This window comes from Anarhichas minor, unplaced genomic scaffold (genome assembly GCF_050575085.1).
Source record: "Anarhichas minor isolate MPS153535 unplaced genomic scaffold, ASM5057508v1 ptg000045l, whole genome shotgun sequence".
NCBI lineage: Eukaryota > Metazoa > Chordata > Actinopteri > Perciformes > Anarhichadidae > Anarhichas > Anarhichas minor.
In genome coordinates, this window is record NW_027466491.1 from 7,614,747 (window position 1) to 7,637,348 (window position 22,602).

At 44.6% G+C, this 22,602-nt stretch overlaps 2 protein-coding genes across 2 annotated transcripts; one reads left to right on the forward strand and one right to left on the reverse strand.

Annotated features, from left to right (window-relative positions):
- The first annotated feature begins 744 nt into the window (after positions 1-744).
- On the forward strand, positions 745-3,943 carry LOC142971192 (protein mono-ADP-ribosyltransferase TIPARP-like). The gene is made up of 5 exons (XM_076111842.1): positions 745-1,808; positions 2,011-2,179; positions 2,320-2,507; positions 2,637-2,897; positions 3,013-3,943. Exons 1-5 carry the CDS (start codon positions 913-915, stop codon positions 3,458-3,460), a joined length of 1,962 nt encoding a protein of 653 aa, XP_075967957.1. The 5' UTR covers positions 745-912; the 3' UTR covers positions 3,461-3,943.
- tulp3 (TUB like protein 3) lies at positions 3,636-22,324 on the reverse strand. Its single transcript, XM_076111843.1, has 12 exons — positions 22,227-22,324; positions 16,429-16,467; positions 14,950-15,001; positions 10,883-11,045; positions 10,464-10,640; positions 7,442-7,575; positions 7,150-7,341; positions 6,898-7,010; positions 6,302-6,419; positions 6,103-6,201; positions 5,849-6,020; positions 3,636-5,743 (listed from the first exon to the last, which is right to left on the reverse strand). The coding sequence occupies exons 1-12, from the start codon at positions 22,244-22,246 to the stop codon at positions 5,610-5,612; spliced, it is 1,413 nt and encodes a 470-aa protein (XP_075967958.1). The 5' UTR covers positions 22,247-22,324; the 3' UTR covers positions 3,636-5,609.
- Positions 22,325-22,602: the final 278 nt, after the last annotated feature.

Consider the following 22,602-nt stretch of genomic DNA (forward strand, 5'->3'; position numbering starts at 1 on the left):
ATAATTTTATATATACAGTTATGGTTGCAGATTTATCTCCTCACCTCCCTTCACTATTTGAAGTGTAATTAATTTGCCCATAAAAGAGACAAAACGCACAGTAAACAAAGTTAAAGATGAATCTGACTGATTGCATTATTATTATTTAAAAACATTTTTTATAGATATCACAATAACATCGTTATAGTGAAACCGGCATTTCACAATGTGATTCCACTATTGAAAAAGTAAATAATTCGGGAATTATGGGAGATTATTTTTTACTGCCGTATATAAAGCAAAACCTATGATATTGGTTTGTATGCTCCAGTAAATGCAGTTTATTTAATCTGCACGTGCAATTACTACTCACTTACTGAAAATTCGTTAAAGTGGCAACATCACGCTGTTTAGTTTTTTACTCCCACAAACGTTACATTGTGTCGTTCTCGTTCGGCACGTCGACACCTTCTTCACTGAGAGCAGAACAGTTGCAGCCAGTCTGTAAATTACTCCGAACAAGTCGTGAACTTTACTTCCTTTAACTGTCGGACTGCAGTGAATTCGTTTTGAAGCTGCATTTTAATTTTACGAACACATTTCCACGTCAAAGGGCCTCGGCGGGTGTTCACGGTAAGGTTAGCCCAAAACCATCTTGTTTGATACGCTTTCATTAGCTCGTTATAGCCGCAATGCTAACGGTGCAGGTAGCCAAGAGTGTGTATTCAATTCACAAGAACGTTAAAACGTGTTGAAGGTGAAAGGTTTAGAAAAGATAAATGTACATGAATTATGACCTCAATACAGCCGCTAACAAAAAACACATTTCTTTGTAGTTTGATTCTATTTTATATCATTTTAACTTCATACTGAGCTAAACTCACTTAATGTCCCCATGTCCTTTGGGCTAATTTACTCAAAATAAATAGTCCAATGTGTGTTTTTTTTTTTTTTTACTGGAGGTCCAAGATGCCCAAAGCTTCATCCAGCAGACGCTCAAAGAGAAAGATGGCGGACGACGTTGCAGTTTTGAAGCCCCCGTCTAAATCTTCCAAAGTCACCTTCCTGAGCCCGTCTCTTTTCCTACTGGAAATCCCCACTGACGCCAACACCAGCCTCCCAGTGTGGGAGGCCATGAGGTCCAAGGAGGTGGACATCGCCTGGACCGTCAACCCCTACAGCATCGGTGTGCATTTAACTCCCGCGACCTCGAAGCAAGGGAAGAGTGCAACCCCCGCCCAAACCGAAGGCGCCTCCAGCGTGGCGCAGAGCTCGGCGCCTTCTTCCGGGACCCTGCAGCCTCAGATGGTCATCCAGTCCATCACTCCGCAGCATGGAGCCTCCCAGACCTCCTGCGTCCTGCTCGCCCTTTCCCAAAACGGCACGCAATTGCTGCCGATCCCTCCGGGTCAAGCACAGATAATACCTGCAAACCCCACACTGGCCACCTCCCTCATCTTCTCCCTGCCTCTCATCATCACCCAACCGCAGCCCGCACATCAGCCCAGCACCCCGACCAAGAGACGGGTCCTACCCGCCATCCAGACCCCGACGGCCACCCCCACCAAGCTGCAGGCCCCGTCCGAAGGGCCGGTCCCCTCTCCGTTCCACACCAAGACCTCCTCTAACGTCCAGGTCTGCGACAAGTTCCTCCTGAGTCTGTGTGACGCAGGGAATAAGTGTACGATGCACCACACTCCCTACCCGTTCCACTGGCAGCTGTGGAGCGTGGTCACCCACCAGTGGATCGACATCCCCTCTCGCTCTCAGGTCCTACTGGAGAAGAGCTACTGCAACATCAAAGAAGAGTCCATTTGCATCGACGATCGGTGAGTGAGAGCGCAGAACTGGAGTCGAATCTCTGGTTTAAGAGTTTCTATTTGAGTCGGAAAATTGACAAACTAATTATCTTTGTCCCCATTTTTTGCATTTGGGTTGTTGACAGCAAGTTTGGTTTCCCCTGAGTCAAAAATATAACTTGGTGTGTTTTCATTTTGACCTTACAATGCTGTTGTGCAACACTCCCTCTAGCAATCTCCACTGCCGTCTGGTCTTTGACTCGATGGAGATTAACGACTCATCGAAGTATGACGGAGTTAGACGACTCACTAACTCTGACAGCCTGGTCATAAACCCGTACTTTCCCAGCAAATGGAAAATCTACTGGTGGAACAACCAGGACTGGGAAGAGTACAACAAGGTGTCTATTTTTCTCTATCTCGTACTTTTCATCTCCATTATCGCCCCCTTTGGCATGATTCCTTTTACCTCTAAACGCTCCCTGAGCTATGAGTTTTGCAGCGGCTCCTTGTTCACTTGACTGCTTCATCTCTCTGTTAGGATGCGTCCGCCTCGCTGCTGAAGAGTATGAGCGAGAAGGAGCTCGAGTGTACCTTCGATATTGGCTCCCAGGACTACGAGGTGGACTTCACCACCATGATCCAGACCAACTTCACCACAGGGTTCCGCAGAAATGTTCGCTGCAGACCCCTCTACCGCTCCCCCGATTCCATGCGGCCTTACCTGCAGTCGGTATCCATTTCTCTGTGTCTCTGTTTCAGTCGCATGATGTAGTTATTGTCAGGTTCCACGTATAGTCGTCCTGTATCTCCTCTTCATCGCGATGATATCCTCCCTATCCTCTACTTTACACCCAGGACAGGAATCCTGACTGAGCCTGTCGGCGATCCCCCCGGGGCAAACTTCAGCGTGGACCCTCTGGAGGAGTTCAGCTCCTGGTATCCTCCCGTGTGGTGTCTGGACTCGGCACAGGACTACAGCTTGGTGGACCTTCCGGCCGGCACACAGGCCTACCGGAGTGTCCAGAACTTCTTCTACGAGAGCCTGCCTGAGACCGAGGTGGACGTCGTCAGCATCCAGCAGGTCCAGAACCTCCTCCACTGGGACAAGTACCAAAGGTCCAGCTACTTTAGTTACTAAGTTTACATTGATTTTTTTAAAGCTTGTTTCAGCACAACATACTGAAACATGTCCAAAAGACACCGTCTACATTGATCTGCGTTGTCATTGCAGGCACAAGGCGTACATGCAGAAGCAGCACGCCACGTCTCAGGAGCCTCTGGAGAGACATCTCTTCCACGGGACAACCAAAGACCCCTCGGAGGACATCTGCCACAACAACTTCGACCCCCGCATGGCCGGGGTCAACGGAACATCCAACGGGTTCGGCTCCTACTTCGCCCCCGCCGCCTCTTTCTCCAAAACCTTTTCAGCCAAGTCGGGGACGGATGAGGTCAGCTGCATGTTCCTGGCCAAAGTCCTGGTGGGGAAGGTGAGCCTCGGAAGGAGCCACTACCGCCGGCCGCCGCCACTCAACTCCAGGACGAGTCAGTTCCTTCTCTACGACACCTGCGTGGACAACGTTGACAAGCCCACCATGTTTGTAGTTTTTGACAGCTGTCAGTGCTACCCATACTACCTCATCAAGTACAGAGACCTGCCCAACGTGATTACTATTTGATGAAGAAGAGGACAGGCCTTAGTTAGCTGTTGATTGTTCCGACACAGTGTTAAAAGTGTTTTGTCGGAAATGTTTATCAAATGTTATCACTTGCAGAAAAGATCAATATGTAGATTATGTGCAACGACGTTATGTAAGCAGACGGTTCAAATGTAGTTCAAACTTTTCGAAGCACTTTTTCAAAACGTTTTTTTATTTTGGTTACTCAAACATTTTACATCGATGTAAATAAGTACTGTTGTTTTCCTCTCAAAGGTGTTCTGAATCAAATTGACATCGGTCATGTTCATGAAAATAACCTGTTCACTGAATCCACTCATCTCTCTGTATTTGAACATGATCACCCACTGTTACACTTTCATCTGTTCCAATAAAACCGCATGAACATGTCGTCAGACTGGAATGTGTTTCACAGAAGCCTCCTGTAGTAAAAGCATTTATATTTCAAAATATCTGCGATAAACTCTTTCTCTCTCTCCTCAAAACTCCATTGCACACAAAATGACAAAACAGGAATTTCATAAATTGCTGGCACACTTTCTTTGAAAAAATGTAACATTAATTCCCTTAAGACATAACCAGGTGTTTGTACTCTTGATTGTATCTGTGACATCAAGTAGCATTTATATTTAACCCTGAATAACACACGTTCTTTTCTTTCGAGGATCCAGATTAGACTGATTTAAAATAACTGAATTATTTATGTACTAAACAGATGTACTGTATGTCCCTCACAGACATACAGTACACTGAAATAACAAAATATTAGACATTTAATGATGACATATAGACCCGTAAAGGACGCCATCCTGTATTGATTTCCCTTAAGTTTCCCTTATAATTCTAAAGGGAGGAGACACTGGCAGTTATATTGTTGAAACCTGTGAGCTGTACATAACGGCCTCTATCTCAGTTTAATAAAAGCTCCCTCATATCTTGAATACTCAAATGTAGAAACAGTTCTTGATTTTCTTCATACAAACAAAGTCTGGGGCGACCTCTGTATTTGTGCACCAGTGAAAATATAAGCTCTATCTCGTGTATTAACTCTCCAATATTTTAAAATTCCATGTCTTGAAATAACATTTAGTAATTTGTGTTTTTTTAAAGACTGCTAGAAGAGATCAAATAAGGCATTACCTTGTGTTTTATATACAGTATGTATATCCTTTCTGTTTACATGTGCAATTCTGCATTTTTTTTCTCTCATGATAATCCAACTCGTCAGTAATAAAAATTACACTTATTCACAAAAAAAACCCAAACAAAAACCATAACACAGGTCTGTTCTGAATAATGCACTTTCCACACAAGAATATAAAAAAGGTTGACGATACAATAAAAGAACGATAACGATGACAGACGGCAGATTAAACCATGTCGTCACATTTAAACATGTAATAAAGATTGAAATTCTGACCATGATGCAACTTACTTGCAGTTTGATTTATGAAAAACATAAAAACAACTTTGCTTTCTTAGTCCCTTGTTGCCAGATAACTCTGAGGTTTGGCCTGAGGGTGGTGCCAGAGGAAAGGCCACGTTGTTACGTCGTTAAATATGGTTTATGCTCTGGAGAGTCAAATCTCGGCCGGCATTGCCGTCCTTGGAGCCAAATCGCTAGTGTGGCAAAAACACGCAGGGAAACCAAATTCAAAGGCAACAGAAAATACATCGTTAATACGCACATCACCTCCTGCAAACATTGACCGAGTCATACATCTATTATCGGATATTTCTGCACCAGATGTCTGACAAGAGTGCCTGTGTCTGGCACAAACAAGAGGGGTGTGTTCTGCTTTGTCTTTTCCCTTTTATTTTGTATACATGTGTACATGTAAACTGTACAAAATGGTTAGATTGATACTGAAATAACCCCACTAAAATGATATGATAAAAAAAGCTTCCGCACAGAAACAAAGAGGGCGTTTTGGATCGGCACAACAGAGCACCACCATCTCTTATCAGTATCTTCCTGCTCTTTTCTTCAGTCTCATATGTGTTTCTTGACTTCTGCGTGATCCGGCCCCTGATGATGTAAGCAGTGTAGCTGTGGGCTTCCAAACAGTCCCGTGAGAGGAGATTTGACGGGGTGGGGGTGGGGGGGGGACAGGGATAAGGTTGTGGTGTGGAGCTAAAAACCGGCGGTTCATTCACAGGCCAACTTGCTGTCGAAGCTCGACAGGCCAATGGCGAAGGCCTGAAGAGCGCACATGGGATAGTTGTAGTCCAGAGTGAAGATGTCTTCAGCCACTCTGCCAAACTGCATGACGATGTAATCCGCTAGAGTTTTGGGGGGGCGGTAAAACAACCACACAGTCTTGTTAATCGTCACTGTAAGCATGAAAATGTGTGGGGGACAAACGGTGAACAGTGATGAATACTTACGGTCGTTGTCGTGAACTATTTGAAAGTTTTTGACCGAAGCTTGGGTGACGCGGCCGTGGAAGTTCAGCACATACGACTGGGTGTCATCGTTCCACACGGGGGCCTTATTGTGCAACTCAATCAGGTTGTCCAGCGAGTGATTCTGCCACCTGCTCAGGAGGTTCTCCTGCTCCTGTAACACAATCACACTCATGTTTACGCATTCGGCCCATGCTCTGGTTCCGACGGAATGATTCCGGGAGCATCGGACTCACATTTTGAGGCCTTACGGGGACTCTTTCAAAGTTCATGTTCATGCCGGGGATGATTACGGTCATCTTACGTGGTCCTTTGAATCCCAGCACGTTGGTCTCCTGCCAAGTGGTACAGAGAGCGTCACAATTTCACTTCATAGTAGCAATGAACACGGGACGCAGCGGAAGCTTGTGTGTGCTTCTTTTGTCATTCACTCACGTAGCAGATGGCAGCCAGTTCCTGTCGCGTGTTGCTCTCCTCCAGCAGCGTGCCGGGGTTTTTGCAGGGATTGGTGCCGTTGTCATACACTGTGAATTTGGTGCCCATGAGGTTGGACCTGATAGAATACACACCCGAGATGAAATGTTTCCTCCGTTTCACATTTTGTCCACTGCTGGCAGCATTTTTAACATCCTAATCACGTGTAGTGGAGAAGGCAAATCATCTTAAAACCAACCAAACATAACCACTGCAAGGTTTCATTTCATACCTGTACACAGTTTAATAGCAGCAATTACTAACAGTCGCTGCACAGTGTCTGAAAGATAAAAAATTAAACATCTGCTCACATAAAATCTTGTGGTTAGTTCGTTTGCTTTCACACCACATTTTCATGCGGTCTCGGCTCGCTTGTTGGTCCACACCGGGGTTCCAGTGACAACTTTCCCACCAGCCCAAATGTACCGTACTAACTGGGCGAGTTTTGTTTTAACCGAACCAAACAGGTAATGGGAGAAAGCACCCTGAGATGTATATTCAGGTATGCTATGACCTCCGTGGATGCAGGTAGATCTGAGAGAAAGTGTGCTTTTTACCTCAGCTTTCCTATGAAGCTCTCTCCCTCTCGCGACAGATCAGTGGCATCCACTGAAATAAGGTAGTTGGACGTCTTACTCTTCTTCCTCTTCCTTCCTGCCAGCAAAAAGACCTAGAAAAAGAGACAGAAAATGTTTATATATCTACTGTACACAGATGCTGTACTCCTGAGAGCTTAATTCTTTGCTCATCTTGAAAGTAAGTCAGTTTTGTATATTAAAGTTGTTTTTCCTAGATGGCTACACACTCACTTTCTTGCCATCCTCTCTCTCCATGTGCATGAAGTAGGTGGGGTAGAGGCCGCGGTCCATGCCCTTCTTGTCCCGGGTGATTCGACATTTAACGGTGACGTTGCGTGGAGCCGGACGCAAGACAATCTCCTCTGGATTGTCCACATCGATCAGTGAGCTCTCTGCTGTGGGCGATCCGGGGGATGCCACCTCCTGGGCACAACACGGTGCATGAACACAATATTCAGTGTTGGGGTTGGGATTCGTCTTTGTTAAAAGCGTGTTGGTTAAGTGCTTTTATTGCGCTACTCACTGGAATGTCCTTGCCACTGGTGGCGGAGGCGGGTCTGGTGTTGTCTGCGTTGGGGGACAGAGAACGTGAACGTTCTTCCTCCGCATCGTCCTCGTGCTCGCTGTCTTCATCGAAGTTCATACTGCCAGACAGACCTGGTGAGGAAGAAGAGGCAAATGGTGGGACGGAGCTTTAATGCCACATGAAGGCCTCTTATAATTTCACAAAAATACACACCAGACTAGACGTTGAAAATAGATCCCAGAAGCTCTGTCTGTGTAAAGACTTCCCAGAGGTTCTTTAGTTTTCAAGTACAAAATTGTACTTCACCGTTTTTTGGTTCATCTACGGTCTTTGATGTATGAAAGCTCAATTAGAAATGATGCAATACTTATGCAACGGCTGAAGCAAAAGTAGTGCATTATTCAATAGAAAGATATTTCTCAGAAATATTAAGCAGGGTATTTGGTTTACTCGGGAGATTTATTTAATCTCTTTAACAGCAAAAGAGGGAAATGAACAAACCATTGTGAATCCAACTGAGACATCAAACTAAACTGTAAATGTCCACATTTATTTGTCAATATTGGTTACACTTGTGGGCACTTGGAAAAATGTTTATTATATATTTTATCCAATTTTTGTAAAATAAATGATCAAAAACATTGAAATTATCTTTTTTCTTCTTTCTGTTTCATGATTTATGGCATCGCGACTGTGTAATACTGCACAAGAGACATTTTTGAGTTTTCCCAACTTCTAACTAACACCAGCTGTTTCCATAGACCTGCAGGACTTATTATATTGCAATAGACACAGTGAATAAAATGTGACAAGAGGACCAAAAACTAAAAAAAGGCCCTGAAACCGCTTGTGGTTCAGAGGGCTCTGCTCAGCACTCACCCAACCGAAAGTTCACATCCGGGCATGGCCTCAATACCTGTCACAAACAATGCATCTTTTTTTCTAAGTCAGTTCCTGCAATGGTGAGATTAATGCGAAGAGATGCGCAGCTTGCATCTGCGTGCTTGTGAGGAGACAGCTCCGGCGCAGTCACGCAGATGTAAAATGGGCCTTGGCTCGCTGCAGCCAGTCGAGACTGCTTGACACATCTGTCTCTTCATTGATAATTGGATTCATCAGCCAGGACGCTGCTCTTGGCTGCAGCTATAGAGCCCATTTGAATGTGCTGTCAGGGGATGGCGGTGGTCCACCACTGAGCAGGGGAGCTTGTGTCACCAGAGCTTTGCAATGTTTAAGAATTGTAAAATTAATTGCTTGACCAGAAATTACATTAATGCTAATAATGTGGTTTGGTGGAAAATGATAGAGCATGTTGCACCAGTTTCCCAAAATATAATCTTCAGCTTCGAATTGATTTAAATGGCAAAGCCCACTTCTTTACACAGAGAGCATTTTGTACTCGGCACACAGACGAGCCGGTCTGCCACTTCTTCCCTCCACCTGGACCAACACGTCATCGGCCGGTTAGCGAGCGTGAGCGGTGGGAGAGCACCGGCCTCTGCAGTATTGAACAAGAATAACAATGTGACAGACAAACGCAGCCAAGCACAATATTTATCCTGGGGTATTTACAAGAGATGGATCCAGGATATGCAGCGATCCCTGCGAGACAGCGAGTACCATCATGAAACACAGATTGCAAATGTTATCTTCCCTCTAACCGTGACACCGGGGCTCCAATGAAACCGCCGCGCAGAAGTCGGCCAGTGGCTCGTGAAATCAACCATCTGGAAATGTCAGAGAGGACTCATAATTGGCTAACCAACAACCTACTGAATAAACCCTCCAAAGAACACACACATTTACATGATTATCAACGCGCAGCTGGTGAAGAATATGTTTCACAGGAAGTCAAAAATGAGCTGATCAAATATGAGTGTCCCACAACTTTTCTGTTTCTCGGGGGGTTGGGGTGTTATGCAAGGACAGGGAGCCAAAAATACCTTCTGCAAGTCCTGAGGACGTATTCCTATGATAAACTGGGCTGGTGTTAGCAGTGAGGCCTTGCATTATTGAGAAGGACAGTGACATTTGCCACCGTGGCACTACGTCTCCCTAAAGCCCGGTCAAAACTAAATATGAGCAGCTTTTGGTTATTCGACTTCGGATTCAATTGTGCAAACACTAAGACACTTGTGGAGCTGCTACAAACTTTAACTTTATGGTTTTAAATGAACATGTTTTTCGGATGGAGAAACTTGTTTTTGCTCCACAGCAGCAGGTGGATCAGAAGAGTACACGACCCACTCGGGCATGGTTTTAATGCATCCTCCATAAACCTTCTAAGAGTCCCTGCCAGCCAGCTGGTGAGTGTGGGTGGCCGTATCTATAATGATGCCATAGATGAGCACTGCAGTGTGAACAATGCCCTGGCCTATTATTAAATGACCCATTTCTCACTGCGTCACCATCCATCACACACCACTGTCTCCGTCCCTGTTCCACGCCGCAGCAGAGTGCTTAGAATTGTAGGAAATGTCAAGAAGTCTGGCAAACAGCTGCTAATCTGGAGTGACTGAGAACTCCGACTACATGAAAACAGAGTGGATTGGGAAACAGCATCCAGAATCAGCGAGGAAGGCAAATAATTAAGCAGGCGTGCTCATGAAACCAAATGATATTTGACTGAAGACGCATCTTCCCTGAACACAGGATAAAAGTCAATCAATGGATTTAAAATGTCTGAATGGAGAAGTAGTGCCTCACTAATCCTTCAGTGAAGTGAATTAAAAGTGCGCTTCCCCTTTTAAAAGGTCTTTGTGGGTGATTTTTCCTGCTGCATTGTTCCAAACAAGAGAGCGTTTACTTGTTGCTCTACTTCACTAACGATATCTATGTTTTGATGAGATTAGATTCGTATATTTTGTCAAAGTGCATTTTACTACCAACTGGGTCAAAATGAGGGGAGATTGAGGCCACCTGAAAACGGCAACCTGGCTGGTCTGTGTCTCCAGAAAAATGGAGGAAGTGTAGTTTCTCTTGAAAAGCCAATGAAGTATTAAGCTCTGCTAGGACTCACCTTGTTTCTGCAGTAATTCATGGATATCTGTCTTGGGTTCTAGCAGCGTATCAGTGTCTCCATCTCTCTCGGGCTCCTCGGCAACAGGGGACTGGGACTGGAACTGGCTCACTGACAGGATTTTTATTCCGAGATCAGGGGCTTCTGAGCCCAAGAAAGCTGCTGGGCCATCGATACCTGCAGCAGGGGAGACCAGTCAGTTGTTACCTCAGCTGTTAACGGTCTCATGTTCTGGTTAATAAATTACATAAATGTCTTTTTTGTATTATAATGCTGGCTTTTAAACACATAGATATCATTCCGTTCCCATAAACAGAACGTAGCACATCAAGGCCAACTCTCTATGCAGAGAGGAAGGATATCCCTCATGTGGTGTTCAGAAATGATGCAACATAATAACAAGAGGATATTTTCCTCACCATCCATGATGACATCGTGGGTGATACTGACTTGGGACTCCACCAGGGGGGCCTGCTCCTCACCACGCCGCGTCCTGGAGCGCCGGGGCCGAGCCTCTGTGTTGGGCTGCACCATCAGGGGTTCCTGGCGCTTCCTCCGCTGCTTCTGCTCCAGCAGTGCCCTCTGTGCACCAAACAGGGGGGAAAGGAAGGAGTTTCAAGGAGCACTACCGGGAAATCACACGCGTATTTATACACAAGGCTTCTATTAAATGTTACAAGAGAGGATTTAGCCAAGCCGGAGAACATTGACTCCATGAGCTGAGGGTAATTACATTAGTATGCATGATGAGCTCCAACCTGTGCCTATCAGTAGGTATTACAAATAGCCAGAAAGGAAATATTAAACATGGGGACACTTTAAAAGGTACAGGCGACAACTGCACAATTAGAATTATTCTCAATAAACAGCTGAGGGTGATGTTAAATGATAAAAGGGCAAGGATTCACCATTTTTACCATTCACCAAACATATTTTACTTTCAAACATAGTGTTGCAGCCACACGAATATTTTACATTTCAGACAAAGCAACCTTTCATGGTATAGAAAACGTGAATCTCTTTATTTACACAATGAGTACAGTGATGGAACGCACTGCATGGGGTGATGCAAACACTCGGTAGAGGTGACGTGAATGTGAATACAGGATGACTCGCACAGCAGAAAATAAATACCCTTAAGCAGCGTAAAGCCAAAAGATGAAGGCAAAAAAAATAAAGCCATAATAAAACCCAACAATCATGCCAAGGCATGAATGCCTCTGAGTGCATTGAACGGGTTCACTGAATAGACAAACTCACGGCTGCTGCCAGAGTCTCATTTGGTGGTATGCTGTATTATTCTATAACAGAGAATGGCCAACATTCCATCCAATGAGGTTTTATAGAAGTGAGGCCTCTGAGGATCTGGGCCTGTCATGATAATTACGTTATCGACTTATCGTACGACGTATGGACAGTGTCTGGATATCGTTAACGTTCATTGCTCTTTGAAAGGGTGTACTTGCATTATTTTGCTTTCATATTATCATTATATCAGTGGCTTAAAATGACAATAATCACAATTATTTATGGGACAATATATCGTCCAACAAGAGTAGTTTCCAACTAAATGTGATCAGTGACGTTAAGTTGTTTTCCTTTTCCTCAGCTGGTATGTTTTGCCCTTCGACTACGCAGCTTGAGTATGTGCTTCAGGTGGCGGTGTTCATCATGGACATGCTGTGTCCACTGCCCACAGGTCCGTCTCTGTGGTCAAAGCAGCCGATGGATTACGCAAGCACATCAATTAGCGCGTCAAGTGCACAACGAGTCCTGTTTGGTGATGCTGTTTAAGCGAGCTTGAAGAGACCAGGAGGCCTTGTCTCATATTTGCCGGACAAAAAACAGCTTTCATAACTCATCAGTCAGTCTCTAATAAATCCGTCTCACGGTTTCTGTGCAACCACAACATCTGCTACCACCGTTATGACTTACCAGTGAACAGGTTAACGGATAAGTGTGAAGAGTTTACATCACCAGCACCATAAAAAGAACAATCTCCATGACTGCAAAGAGGCACGGTGGAATTGACCAACCGATGGGAATATATAGGAGGTATGACTAATAATACAAAAGGCAATAGAAATTGTATCACTGAATACATTAGTTCTTCAATGAAAAGAGATTTGTTATCATTTCAAAAGACTCTGGATTTGCATGCTCGCTATATGGTTATAAATAAAGGCGACAAATGAACGAAACATACAGCTAGATTATCATAATAACGTCATTACTGGTAGGGTCATAAATAGAGGTGGAAATACAGCCAATGTTCTATGATGTTTACTGATGATGGTGAAGTTGTATGTAAAGATGAATATGGCCTGAAGCCCATCTTTTTATTGGTGGTTTCAAACCATTAAATTAAACATATCGTAAAGATTCTCTTGAATTAAGTGTTATTTTCTACATTCAGTTATTCTGCCCTTTGTCGAGATAGTGACTTTTTAATGAATTGAATTAGATTGATTAGGCACAACTGAAAACAAGACAATCAGTGAGTCTACACTCTAATTCTTCATACAATCAAAGCCTGAACAGTTTGTGTCGCTGCCATTTTAAGCCAATCTATTGTAATATTGCATTCTTTTGTTAAGACTCTGTACTTGGCATTTTGAGAGCAGGATGTGACTTCATTCAGGCTCTAACAGCCTTTCCTGTATCAGCCAAAACATGAGGTAAAGTAGACTAAACTATAAATCTGATTAGAGGAGACATACGGTTTATTAATGTGTGGCTTCTCAGAGAATCTGACGACAAAAGTGGTCAGTGAGAGATTACTGGGTGTCTGAATCTTTCCTACCTCAGACAGAAAGTTTGAAAAAGAGTCAGACAGGAAGGTGAACAGCCTCACACTTCATACAAACTGTTATCCTCACAAAGTAAAAAATATATATATCAAAAACAGAAACATTAGATATTACCAACCCGTTCCATTGAGATCCTGAGTGTGAGCCAAAGTTAACCGGTTTCTTTACAGAACAGACATTACAGGTCCCACTTGTCTTGAGGTCAGATGAAAGCACGTTGTCTCCCCCAAAGAGCAGCGCTCATGACTCGGTCTCCCTGTCCCTCCTTCCTCCTCTGGAACTGGAGTTTTACAGTCGAGAAACTAACAGCCTCCTCTGCACTATGTGGTCCTCTGACAGACAAAAAGGGGTCTGGCTCTCAGCCAAACACGGAGCGCCAGTGTGTGCTGCTAACTGAATCAGCCGTCATTAGTGCTCCGGCAGGAGGGAGAGAGGGAGAGGGGGGAGAGGGGAGAGAGAGGGGAGAGAGGGGCTGTGAGGTGCACTCAAAGTGAGATACGGTCACGGCCACAGTGCTCCCGGTATTATTGTCTGAATGGTTTTCATTTTACTATTTGAAATGGGGAGTGAAACAGTGAGAACGTAGAAAAGAAGACAGATTTAACTTTTATTTAATATTCATAAATTTTCCATAACCTGCATGTGACCCCCCCCCCCCCCCTCTGGGAAGAACAGCATGTGTGTTTGTCCTCATGATGAGTTATATAAGAACAGAAGACTCTCAAGTGAGGCTGTTTGGACTCAACTGAAAGTGTGCAGCATAACTGAGCCACAGTGGGACCTTGGGACACACACACACACACACACACACACACACACACACACAAAGCCAGGCGCCCCGCACTAAATCCTTCCCTCTCTTTTGAACTCACCTCCCGCTCCTTTCTGCCTAACGTGTGAGATAGTGGAGAACGGCTTCCAGCTTAAATCAAAGCTCTACACCGCGGCTCTTCAGCGAGGTTTGGGATAAAGCGTCTTACAGAGACTCGGGGGGGGGGGGGGTTTGTTGAAAAGAGAACAAATGTGTGACAGAAGAAGGGCTATGTCAGGTAAAGGGTGGATAAGAGGAAACAATTCAGTCTCAGGAGTGAGTGAGCTTTAAAATTCCAAGTGACGGGGCGGGTGAAAAACAGGAGATTTCCGAACCCGTCGTTAATCACTAAACTGCGGCGGTGTTGAAGCTGCTCCTGCCAACAGCAGGCACCCTTTGTTGACACCGGAGTGGCAGAACCCAGAGTCATCTCAGCCCTTTTAATGTCCCCGTATTCATGCTAAATGTTGGCAGGTGCTTACAAATAGACAACTAACAGGTTAGCTCTCATAAACACCACCTATGTGTGAGTTGGAGGGCTTAATCAGGCTAAAGGTGCAGCACAACAGCTATGAAGCCGAGCAGATGTTCTTTGAAGGAGGGATGCGACCAATCTCACTTTTCCAGTCCCGGTACCGATACCTGGCTTTGGGTTTTGGCCGATACTGGCTGTTTGTCTCACTGTGTGGAAGTGACTGGCATCATTCTTTTAAGTGCCACCGAGACCCGATCCAGCTACTGGAGTCAGTATCGGCCCGATATCAGCCTTGGTGCTTCCCTGCTTTAAAACTACGATAATGAAAGAGTGGAGACATCAAGGTCTCGACGCTAAGCGTGTGTTCGTGAATGAACTTTGGCTTCCTACCTGTTTTTCCAGCTTCTGCTGCATAAGACTGGTGCCGTCATCTTCGATGCCACTGCAGAGGAAAACAGAAGAAACCTGTCTTATAAAGAGTTAAAGATTTCACACATGCTAATCTCTGAAAGGATCGACACTTGAATTTGATTTTCCATATCAAACCAGCAGAGGTCACCACTGCTGTTGCACACGAGGCAATAAAGGCTTTGTCTCCTGCGTGGTCTTGAATGAAATAAACCAATTAAGGCGTTAACAGGGTTCAGTCACAGTAGTGGCAGTTTTAAACGTGTAATAAAACCAAATAACGACAAATCTGCAGGTGAAAAAGTGACCTTCTGAGCTTGTTGGTGAAACACGGCATGAGTCATTCTCTGAAAGTGACAGAAGGGGAAAAGAAGAAAATACAACGCTCCAGCTGAGAGGATGCCTTGAAGTCTGGGTCCTCTGGGAATTCACCCTGGACACCTATCTGAAGGGACCGGGCCCGTGTTGCTCAGCTACCGTGAGGAGAGAGAAGGGCAACAGCAGGAGTCTGTACTGTCGGGAGTCAGAGACCTGCAGTATCCCAGTCTCTCACATAGGCTGATGTAATGTGTAGGCAGGCCACTAACTCCATTTCTCTCATCTTTTCATTAAGGGTATAGGATGAGAAGTCGTCAAATCAGGCGGCCTATCTCTCCATCAGGTAAGCTCATCCGATATCTGACTCCCCCCCATTTCTATTTCCCTCAGTTATATTACATCCCTTCCACAGCTCTAGTGTGTAGGTGATGACACACACTACTTAACGGACCTCAAGCCCAACGCTGGCTGACATCACCGCTCAGCACTGGAGAACGGTCGCTGGATGTCAAAAGGTGACGAGTTTCGTTTCAATAGGCCCGCTCCACTTCTCACAGCCCGTAGACCAACACCTCCGATCAGTCGCTTCTCCGTCAAGATGGGTCATCTCGTATGTGTGCAGGTGAACAGCGAGACACGGCAGAAGGCACTACGGGTCTCTGCATGAGTACTTACTTCTACCAAAGGACAGCCACAAAATGTTGACTTAGATTTCCCATTGTGCTGTGTGCTATTAATAATGCTGTTTCCATGCAAAGTACAGTCTCGTGAATGGCTGAAGACACGCCCTCTATATCGGAGAGTTTCCCTGATGTTTTCAACCTCAAACCCAGTGTGCGGTTCACCCCTGAGGCAATCTTTGTCCGAAAAGAATGCGATTAAATGTATTTATGGTGGCTTCGAAATAGTCGAGCATGTTTTCCCACACAAAGACGTGCCACTCTGTAGCACTCTAGTCCCAAGAGAGCAATCATAAACGATGAAAGCGTCTCTGACATGACATTAAGCCATGTGACAAACGTGGCATTTACACAACGGATAAAATGCCCTTTGAAAATGGAACTAGACGTCTGTTAACTTGGTAGTTCAAGACACAGGTTGTGAGAAGAGAGTGTGTGTGCGTGCGAGTGTGTCGCTTCCTACCTTGCCGTTGAGTTGGAGAAGCTGGCAGAGCTCGAGGGTCTTCAGGGACAACGGCAATTTGGCACCAAGGCGGCAGTGAGGACAGGAGAATGAAACGAGTTGAGAAACATGATCAAAAGCTAACAGAGGTGATGCTTTTAGGAGGACAGTAATGATCTGATGAGGCCAAGCAAGCCGATCATTAAGACACAGGACAGCTGAAGAACAGGTGCAACATAAAATAAAAGACAGAGTATTATCACAAATACTTCAATCTGTTGGGGGTTGAGAGAATGTCCTCTACTGCAAATGTTCACACACACACACACTTGTGCCTCATCACAGCTGTGAGTGATCAATGTTTCATTAGTCCGTCACAGCTTGGGTGACAAGAGGAGGACGGGCCCCTGTTGTCCCTTCCTTGTGTAGCCATGGAGACTTGAGCTCCGTCAACAGCGCACCTCCACCAGCATTGATTAAAAGCCTGCAGCCAGTTCTTGGGCTTCACTGTAATCGGAGGTCTTAACACTGTGCTGTAAGGATTTACAGAGCGACAGAGGGAGGGGTCTAATTACTGCTGGGCTGCACATAAATAATAGATATAATGTGATTTTAATGCTGCAAATAATGACATGTTAATAACTCTCCATCACACCACTGTGGGTTCAGGGTGCAAAGGAGGACAAGATGACAATATCAAAGCTATTAAAAAACATTGCATGGCATTATCTTCTCATCGGAGCACAGGCCATTTTTAGCTGCTGTTCGTTTTAATTAAAAGCCTTTGCCACTTCAAAGAGGAATTTAAAGTTGACTGAGCACAACGTAATGTCTGCCACGGGCCATTCGGCTTCCATCTAAGAGGACACAGAATAAAAGGAGGACGGATGAGATTAAATGCCTGATTCCCTGTGGAGTCTTACATAGCTCACTTGTGTAAAACTGATCTGAAACAGCAACCCCGAGTAGAACCACGTCCACCCTAAGAGGAAAATTCACAAAGAATGGATTGGGGTGGCTGATAGCACCATGTAGATATTGAGCAGGCAGAACAATGGCAGAGATGCAAAAAGAAAATGAAAAAGAGCTGAAGGTCCTGACCGACGAGGTGAAGAGGCAGAACTTCAGGCAACAAATTTAAACGTGACGTGAGAGAAACCGTACTCGGGATTCAATATCCCCGTCTGTCGGTCTCACACCGTCAGACTGTAAAAGAAGATGTCATGACGATGCAATACAATCACTGCTGGCATGATCGCTGGAAAGTCTGAGTGAGACAGCCTTCATAAATGCACTTCAGTTCCCAGAAGATGCTAATAATTTCACTGTCACCACGTGTGGCTGTAAGTGCCGATCTTTGTGAATTGTACTGTTTTTGCACTGTGGCTCATTTGCATAGAAAGGGGACAATTTTGCACCAACTGTTTGCATATTACCTAATTTAAATATGTGCAAATAGCACAGGAGCACAGTTAGGGGTTCACGTCACCCTTTGTTGGTGCTTTGAACAACAAAGCGTATAGCTGAACCCTCAACACACTGGATCACGAATAAAGGACGCACTGCCATTACATTAGAAATTAGACATCGCTGAGCCCTGACAAAGGAAATGCTAAGAGGACACATTGAACAGTCACAGTCATTTCAGCTGTTGCAGTAATCAGTTGGATGGATATTCTGAGCACATCCTCAGTGACATAAGTGTTTCAATCAAGCAGCCAGAAGCTTGGACACGAAAATCACCAACTCTGGTTACAGCTCAGTCACGGCCTGAATAAGTAACGACGCGGTGGCGGAAACATGAGCGAGAGGCACATCTTTGACTGCAGGTCAGCCATTCGGCTGGCCAGAGGGATGGAGCGGCGCGGCTGGAAGAAACATTATAGTAGCGCTGACCTCTCGTCTTGGCACAGGCCACTGTGCAATCCTCAATCCTGCAAAGTCAATACAGCTTGGAGGACTAAAGGAAAAATGTGTTGGTCCATGTGTGTGTGTGTGTGTTGATGCAGGAGCCAGTTGTCCTGCTGGAACAAATAAACCATAAGTCTTGGAGAGCACACAAGGAAGGCTACTTTCAAACAACACTCTATAGTACAAAGAGCATAACATATGTGTGCCAGTGCGCAGCTATACCTGTATGACCAGCGGCTGTAGACGGGCTGAGCTCCCCCATCCTTTATAGCGTCCATGGATGCGGCTGCAGGAATGCTAATCCAGGGCTCTCCTATCACACCGATCTTCATTCACACTGGAGCTCAGAGTTACTGTGCGGTCCTACCTGACAGTAAGTAAGCCCCGCAGGCACCAAGATCACTGACTATGTAGTCGCTATGTCCCACCCAGGGGAGTGACAGCTACCGACTGAGGTCTGGAGGCTTTGAGCTGTTGCTATGACTTCACAGCTCGGGCAACTCACAAGGGTTCAACTGGGGGTAGGCATGAAGGCGATCGGCCTGAATACGAGTGTCGCACAAGGTTGAATTTTCTATGAATGTCAGTGAAGTGACATAAGCAGGATTGACACCGTGAGTGCAGCGGTTGGCTGTTTGAGCTTGTTTTTATGTGTGATATAACATCGCCCCATATCCCAGTGGCTGGATACACTTCCAAAATAAAATCAATTTGACAGCTTGCCGTCACCTGAGTTCTTCTTATTTTACTGCCCGGCTACTTTCTGAAAGACTCGGCAGGCACAGCTCATATCCTCTGACTCATAAGGCGCCACTGATATATCACGCCACGGATGCACAATCTGTCTGGCATCTCACTTACATGCAATAGTGGGAATTTATTGAGCTTTAAATAGCCTAAATCTCAGCATATGAGTAAGACGTGCCAGTCGGTGTTCCTCATATTTAAAAAAGGTAACTCAACAGAGTGAAACCTATAGATTACTCCTTTCTAAAAACAGACATGGTGTGGGGACCTTAATCCAGTTGCTAGGAAACCATGAGCCTCCCAATCGTTTTTTTTTTTTCTGAGCCTATTTGCAAGAGCGGGAGGAAGATGAAGATGAAGAATGTGTTTGTGTACATCTGTCCTGAGAGACAGCTCTGACATACAAGTCAACGGATGATAAGCGGGGGAATTATTCACCACAGGGAGTAATTATTGAGCTCAAAACAAATGATGTAAAAAAAAAAAAAAAAAAGCTACAAGAGTTGATGATGATACCGTGTCCCTTGTGGACTCCAAAGGGAAACACTCTCTCCGACAGTGACGCTTTGCTTTGAAGAAGACACTGCACTGATCGTAACATCATGCAGAAACACCGACTTATCGCGGACACGCAGCAGAAACTGCGTCTTCAGTGAAATGTATCCCGTGTGGTAGCATTCAACCAGGAGACAAAGTGAGTCCATTACAAACACCAGGGATGTGTTTTCAGTGTCTCAGTGATTGAGCAGCAGAGAGGATTATACTCTGGCCAGCTGGGCCGTGTGTGTGGACACCACAGTGAGTCACAACTCAACCACAAGCCACGGTGTAGTTAGAGAAGGTCCTGAAGTACTGAATTAATTTTCATACATCGATTCCTCTTGGGGAACCGACACATTATACATTTGGCAGTTTAGTCAGCTGCATTTCCAACCGTGATGACAATTCCTGCACATAACAGTTAGTTGCTTGCTAACTCCTGTGGCATTTGTGATCTTTCTGACCTTGACATTGCACCCACTCTATAGGATATTCTGGACAGTAACACTGATGGTACTCGGTGATACGATACGTAATTGTACCCAGATTCATAGCAAAACAAATGCCCGACTAGGGTTAAGAGCCATGGCAGACCTAGCTTCAGTCGTCAACAATAACAACCTGGAAACGTGTTGGCTTTCATTACCTTCTACCCGACACAGGAAGTCTTTAGGTGCCATTAAAGTACAGATTTCTCCATTTCTCATTTCGGTCGTTTTTACCGCTAACCCTGGCAACGATAATGCATCAAGCAAACAGAAAACTTTCAACTCTACACTCATGTTATCAGTCACTCCACCGTTACACTTGCGATGATGTTATGAAAAGCTGCCACTCCTCGGATGTGTCAGCTCTGCGAGCAGGCTCCGGTATTTGTAAAAGCTTCCCTGTAACGTCCCTGTGCTTTGGAAATACTTCTGTGTCACAGTAATACTAATAGTAAGCAATACATTTGTAAGAGATAGTAAAAAAAAAAAGCAACAAGATGCAGAGAAAAGGCCCCTTATTCAACTTTGTACGAAGGTTGATCATTACAAATGCTGAGTCAGCCATCTGTGAACTTTATAACACAAGCTGTCTGGGTTCGTCGAGCCGATGAGCAGAGTGCATCACAGCGTGTGGGCTCATAAGGAGTGAGTCCATTGCTGTGTCTCACATTTCTATAAAGCCAAGAGTTTCCCTTTTTCAAAAGCCCAGTGTTTGTTATAGACATCTGGGGGAAAACATTACCAGGGTGGTAGCTCGTCGTTTTCTTATACAACACACGAACCCACCGACACTGACTGGCACCACTTAGGATGAATGTAGTACAAAGACAATTTAACAAGAATATACCACGGATGTAGCAAGCCACATACTTGTTTGCAGTAACATCACTGTAACTACAATCAAGAATATGTTGCATTATGCGTCAGTGCCTTGAATGGCAGCTCTGGTTGACAAACTGGAGAAGAAAAAACAACAAATACTCAGACTGGGAATGTAACAGGAAAGAGTGGGAGGTACTTTGATTTTTATCTCTCTGCAAAATGAAAGCAGACCACTGCTCCAGTGCTTGAAATGCACGCACACACACACACACACACGATCCTTTTTTCCAACACCTGTTTGCATGACCAGCAGTGAGTGGACATCAGAGGGAACGTGTAGGAAGCACTATTGTGCATTATGCTGAGGTGAATTATGTGTTTGAGTCTGACAATGACTACCAAGCTTCTGCTACATGCGTGCAATCGATCCCTCTTGTTATTTTCAAATGCCCTACTTTCTTTCACTTGGTTATCGATATATTAGGTCAATAACTTTAGTTGCTCGTTTACGTGGCGAGGACGTGTAACGTAACTACTTAACATGAACTCTTTGACACAAGAATAGACAAGAGGCTACAGAAAGACATGCTCTTACATGACATGCAATGTTTTGTTTTAATTATGCCTCTTGCGTCACTGGACTTAAAGCTACTTCAACCTAAAGCCAGGGCTCTGAAGTGACCGTGTGCCTTCCACCATCTGCGATGCATAACACGTGATACGTTGTAATTAAACGGAAGGCGCCGCATAATTCCACATTCCAAAACTCCACGCAAAGCTACGTATTGAGCGAAGTTGTCGCTACATTGTATCGACGGGAATACCGCAGGAAATTGCAAGTCAAAATACAGAAATGCAAAAATATATTACGTAACTAGACAGTCCATTGCTTTCCAAATGTTGTTCCATTCGTACTGGCTAGCGAGCCATCATAAACACTATTAAAGCACGTTATTCACTTGTAATAGCGTTAATGTAGCCGAATAGTTCATTTATTTCCTTTGTTGTGCTGTGACACTTCGACCGTTAGCTCGCTTACTTTAGCTTGACATTAAATGAGTCACATATATCGTCAAAATGAGGGGAGAAAAGACATGTTATCCGTCAGCTGTGTTTATCCGCCTGCTGGGAATTTTTACAGCTAGCTTGTTGCGATTAGAAGCTAACGTTAGCTGCCTCTACTGTATGCAATGGTGCCTTTATAAAAAAATAAAAGTTTTTACGGGTAAAAGAAAACGGTAGACACCGGTTAGCATCTCGTGCCCAAGTTTGGCCAAACGGAACAAATACAAATACTATGTTTTACTTTACCTTATACTGTAGTAACTCATGTTTATCCACGGTTACTAAGGAAGATCCTCGTGCAGCAGAACTCTCTTTTGTGGATGAGCTCTGTTACTCGGTCCTTGGTTACGGAGCACACTAAGACCGGGCGTTCCTATTGGTCGGCCGATTCCCTACGTGGATTCTGATTGGCGGACATCCTGGATGATGGAGAGAGCTGTCCTCCTGTTGAGACCTGTTATTATGTTGTCTTTTTTACCTTGAAAATATACATAAGTAATACAAAATAACAGAGTAAAACATATTAAATATAAAAAATTAATTGTATGTACTGTGCATTTTTTACATTTAATATGTTTTACTGTTATTTTTATCGTATATTTGTGCATTTTTAGACTTAATA

Coding starts and splice junctions, on each gene's coding strand:
- LOC142971192 (XM_076111842.1), top strand. CDS start 913: ATGTGTGTTTTTTTTTTTTTTTACTGGAGGTCCAAGATGCCCAAAGCT. Junction 2,180..2,319: donor ACTGGGAAGAGTACAACAAG/GTGTCTATTTTT, acceptor TCTCTCTGTTAG/GATGCGTCCGCCTCGCTGCT. Junction 2,898..3,012: donor CACTGGGACAAGTACCAAAG/GTCCAGCTACTT, acceptor TTGTCATTGCAG/GCACAAGGCGTACATGCAGA.
- tulp3 (XM_076111843.1), bottom strand. CDS start 22,246: ATGAGTTACTACAGTATAAG. Junction 6,202..6,301: donor AACTGGCTGCCATCTGCTAC/GTGAGTGAATGA, acceptor ACCACTTGGCAG/GAGACCAACGTGCTGGGATT. Junction 6,021..6,102: donor TCCCCGTAAGGCCTCAAAAT/GTGAGTCCGATG, acceptor ATTGTGTTACAG/GAGCAGGAGAACCTCCTGAG.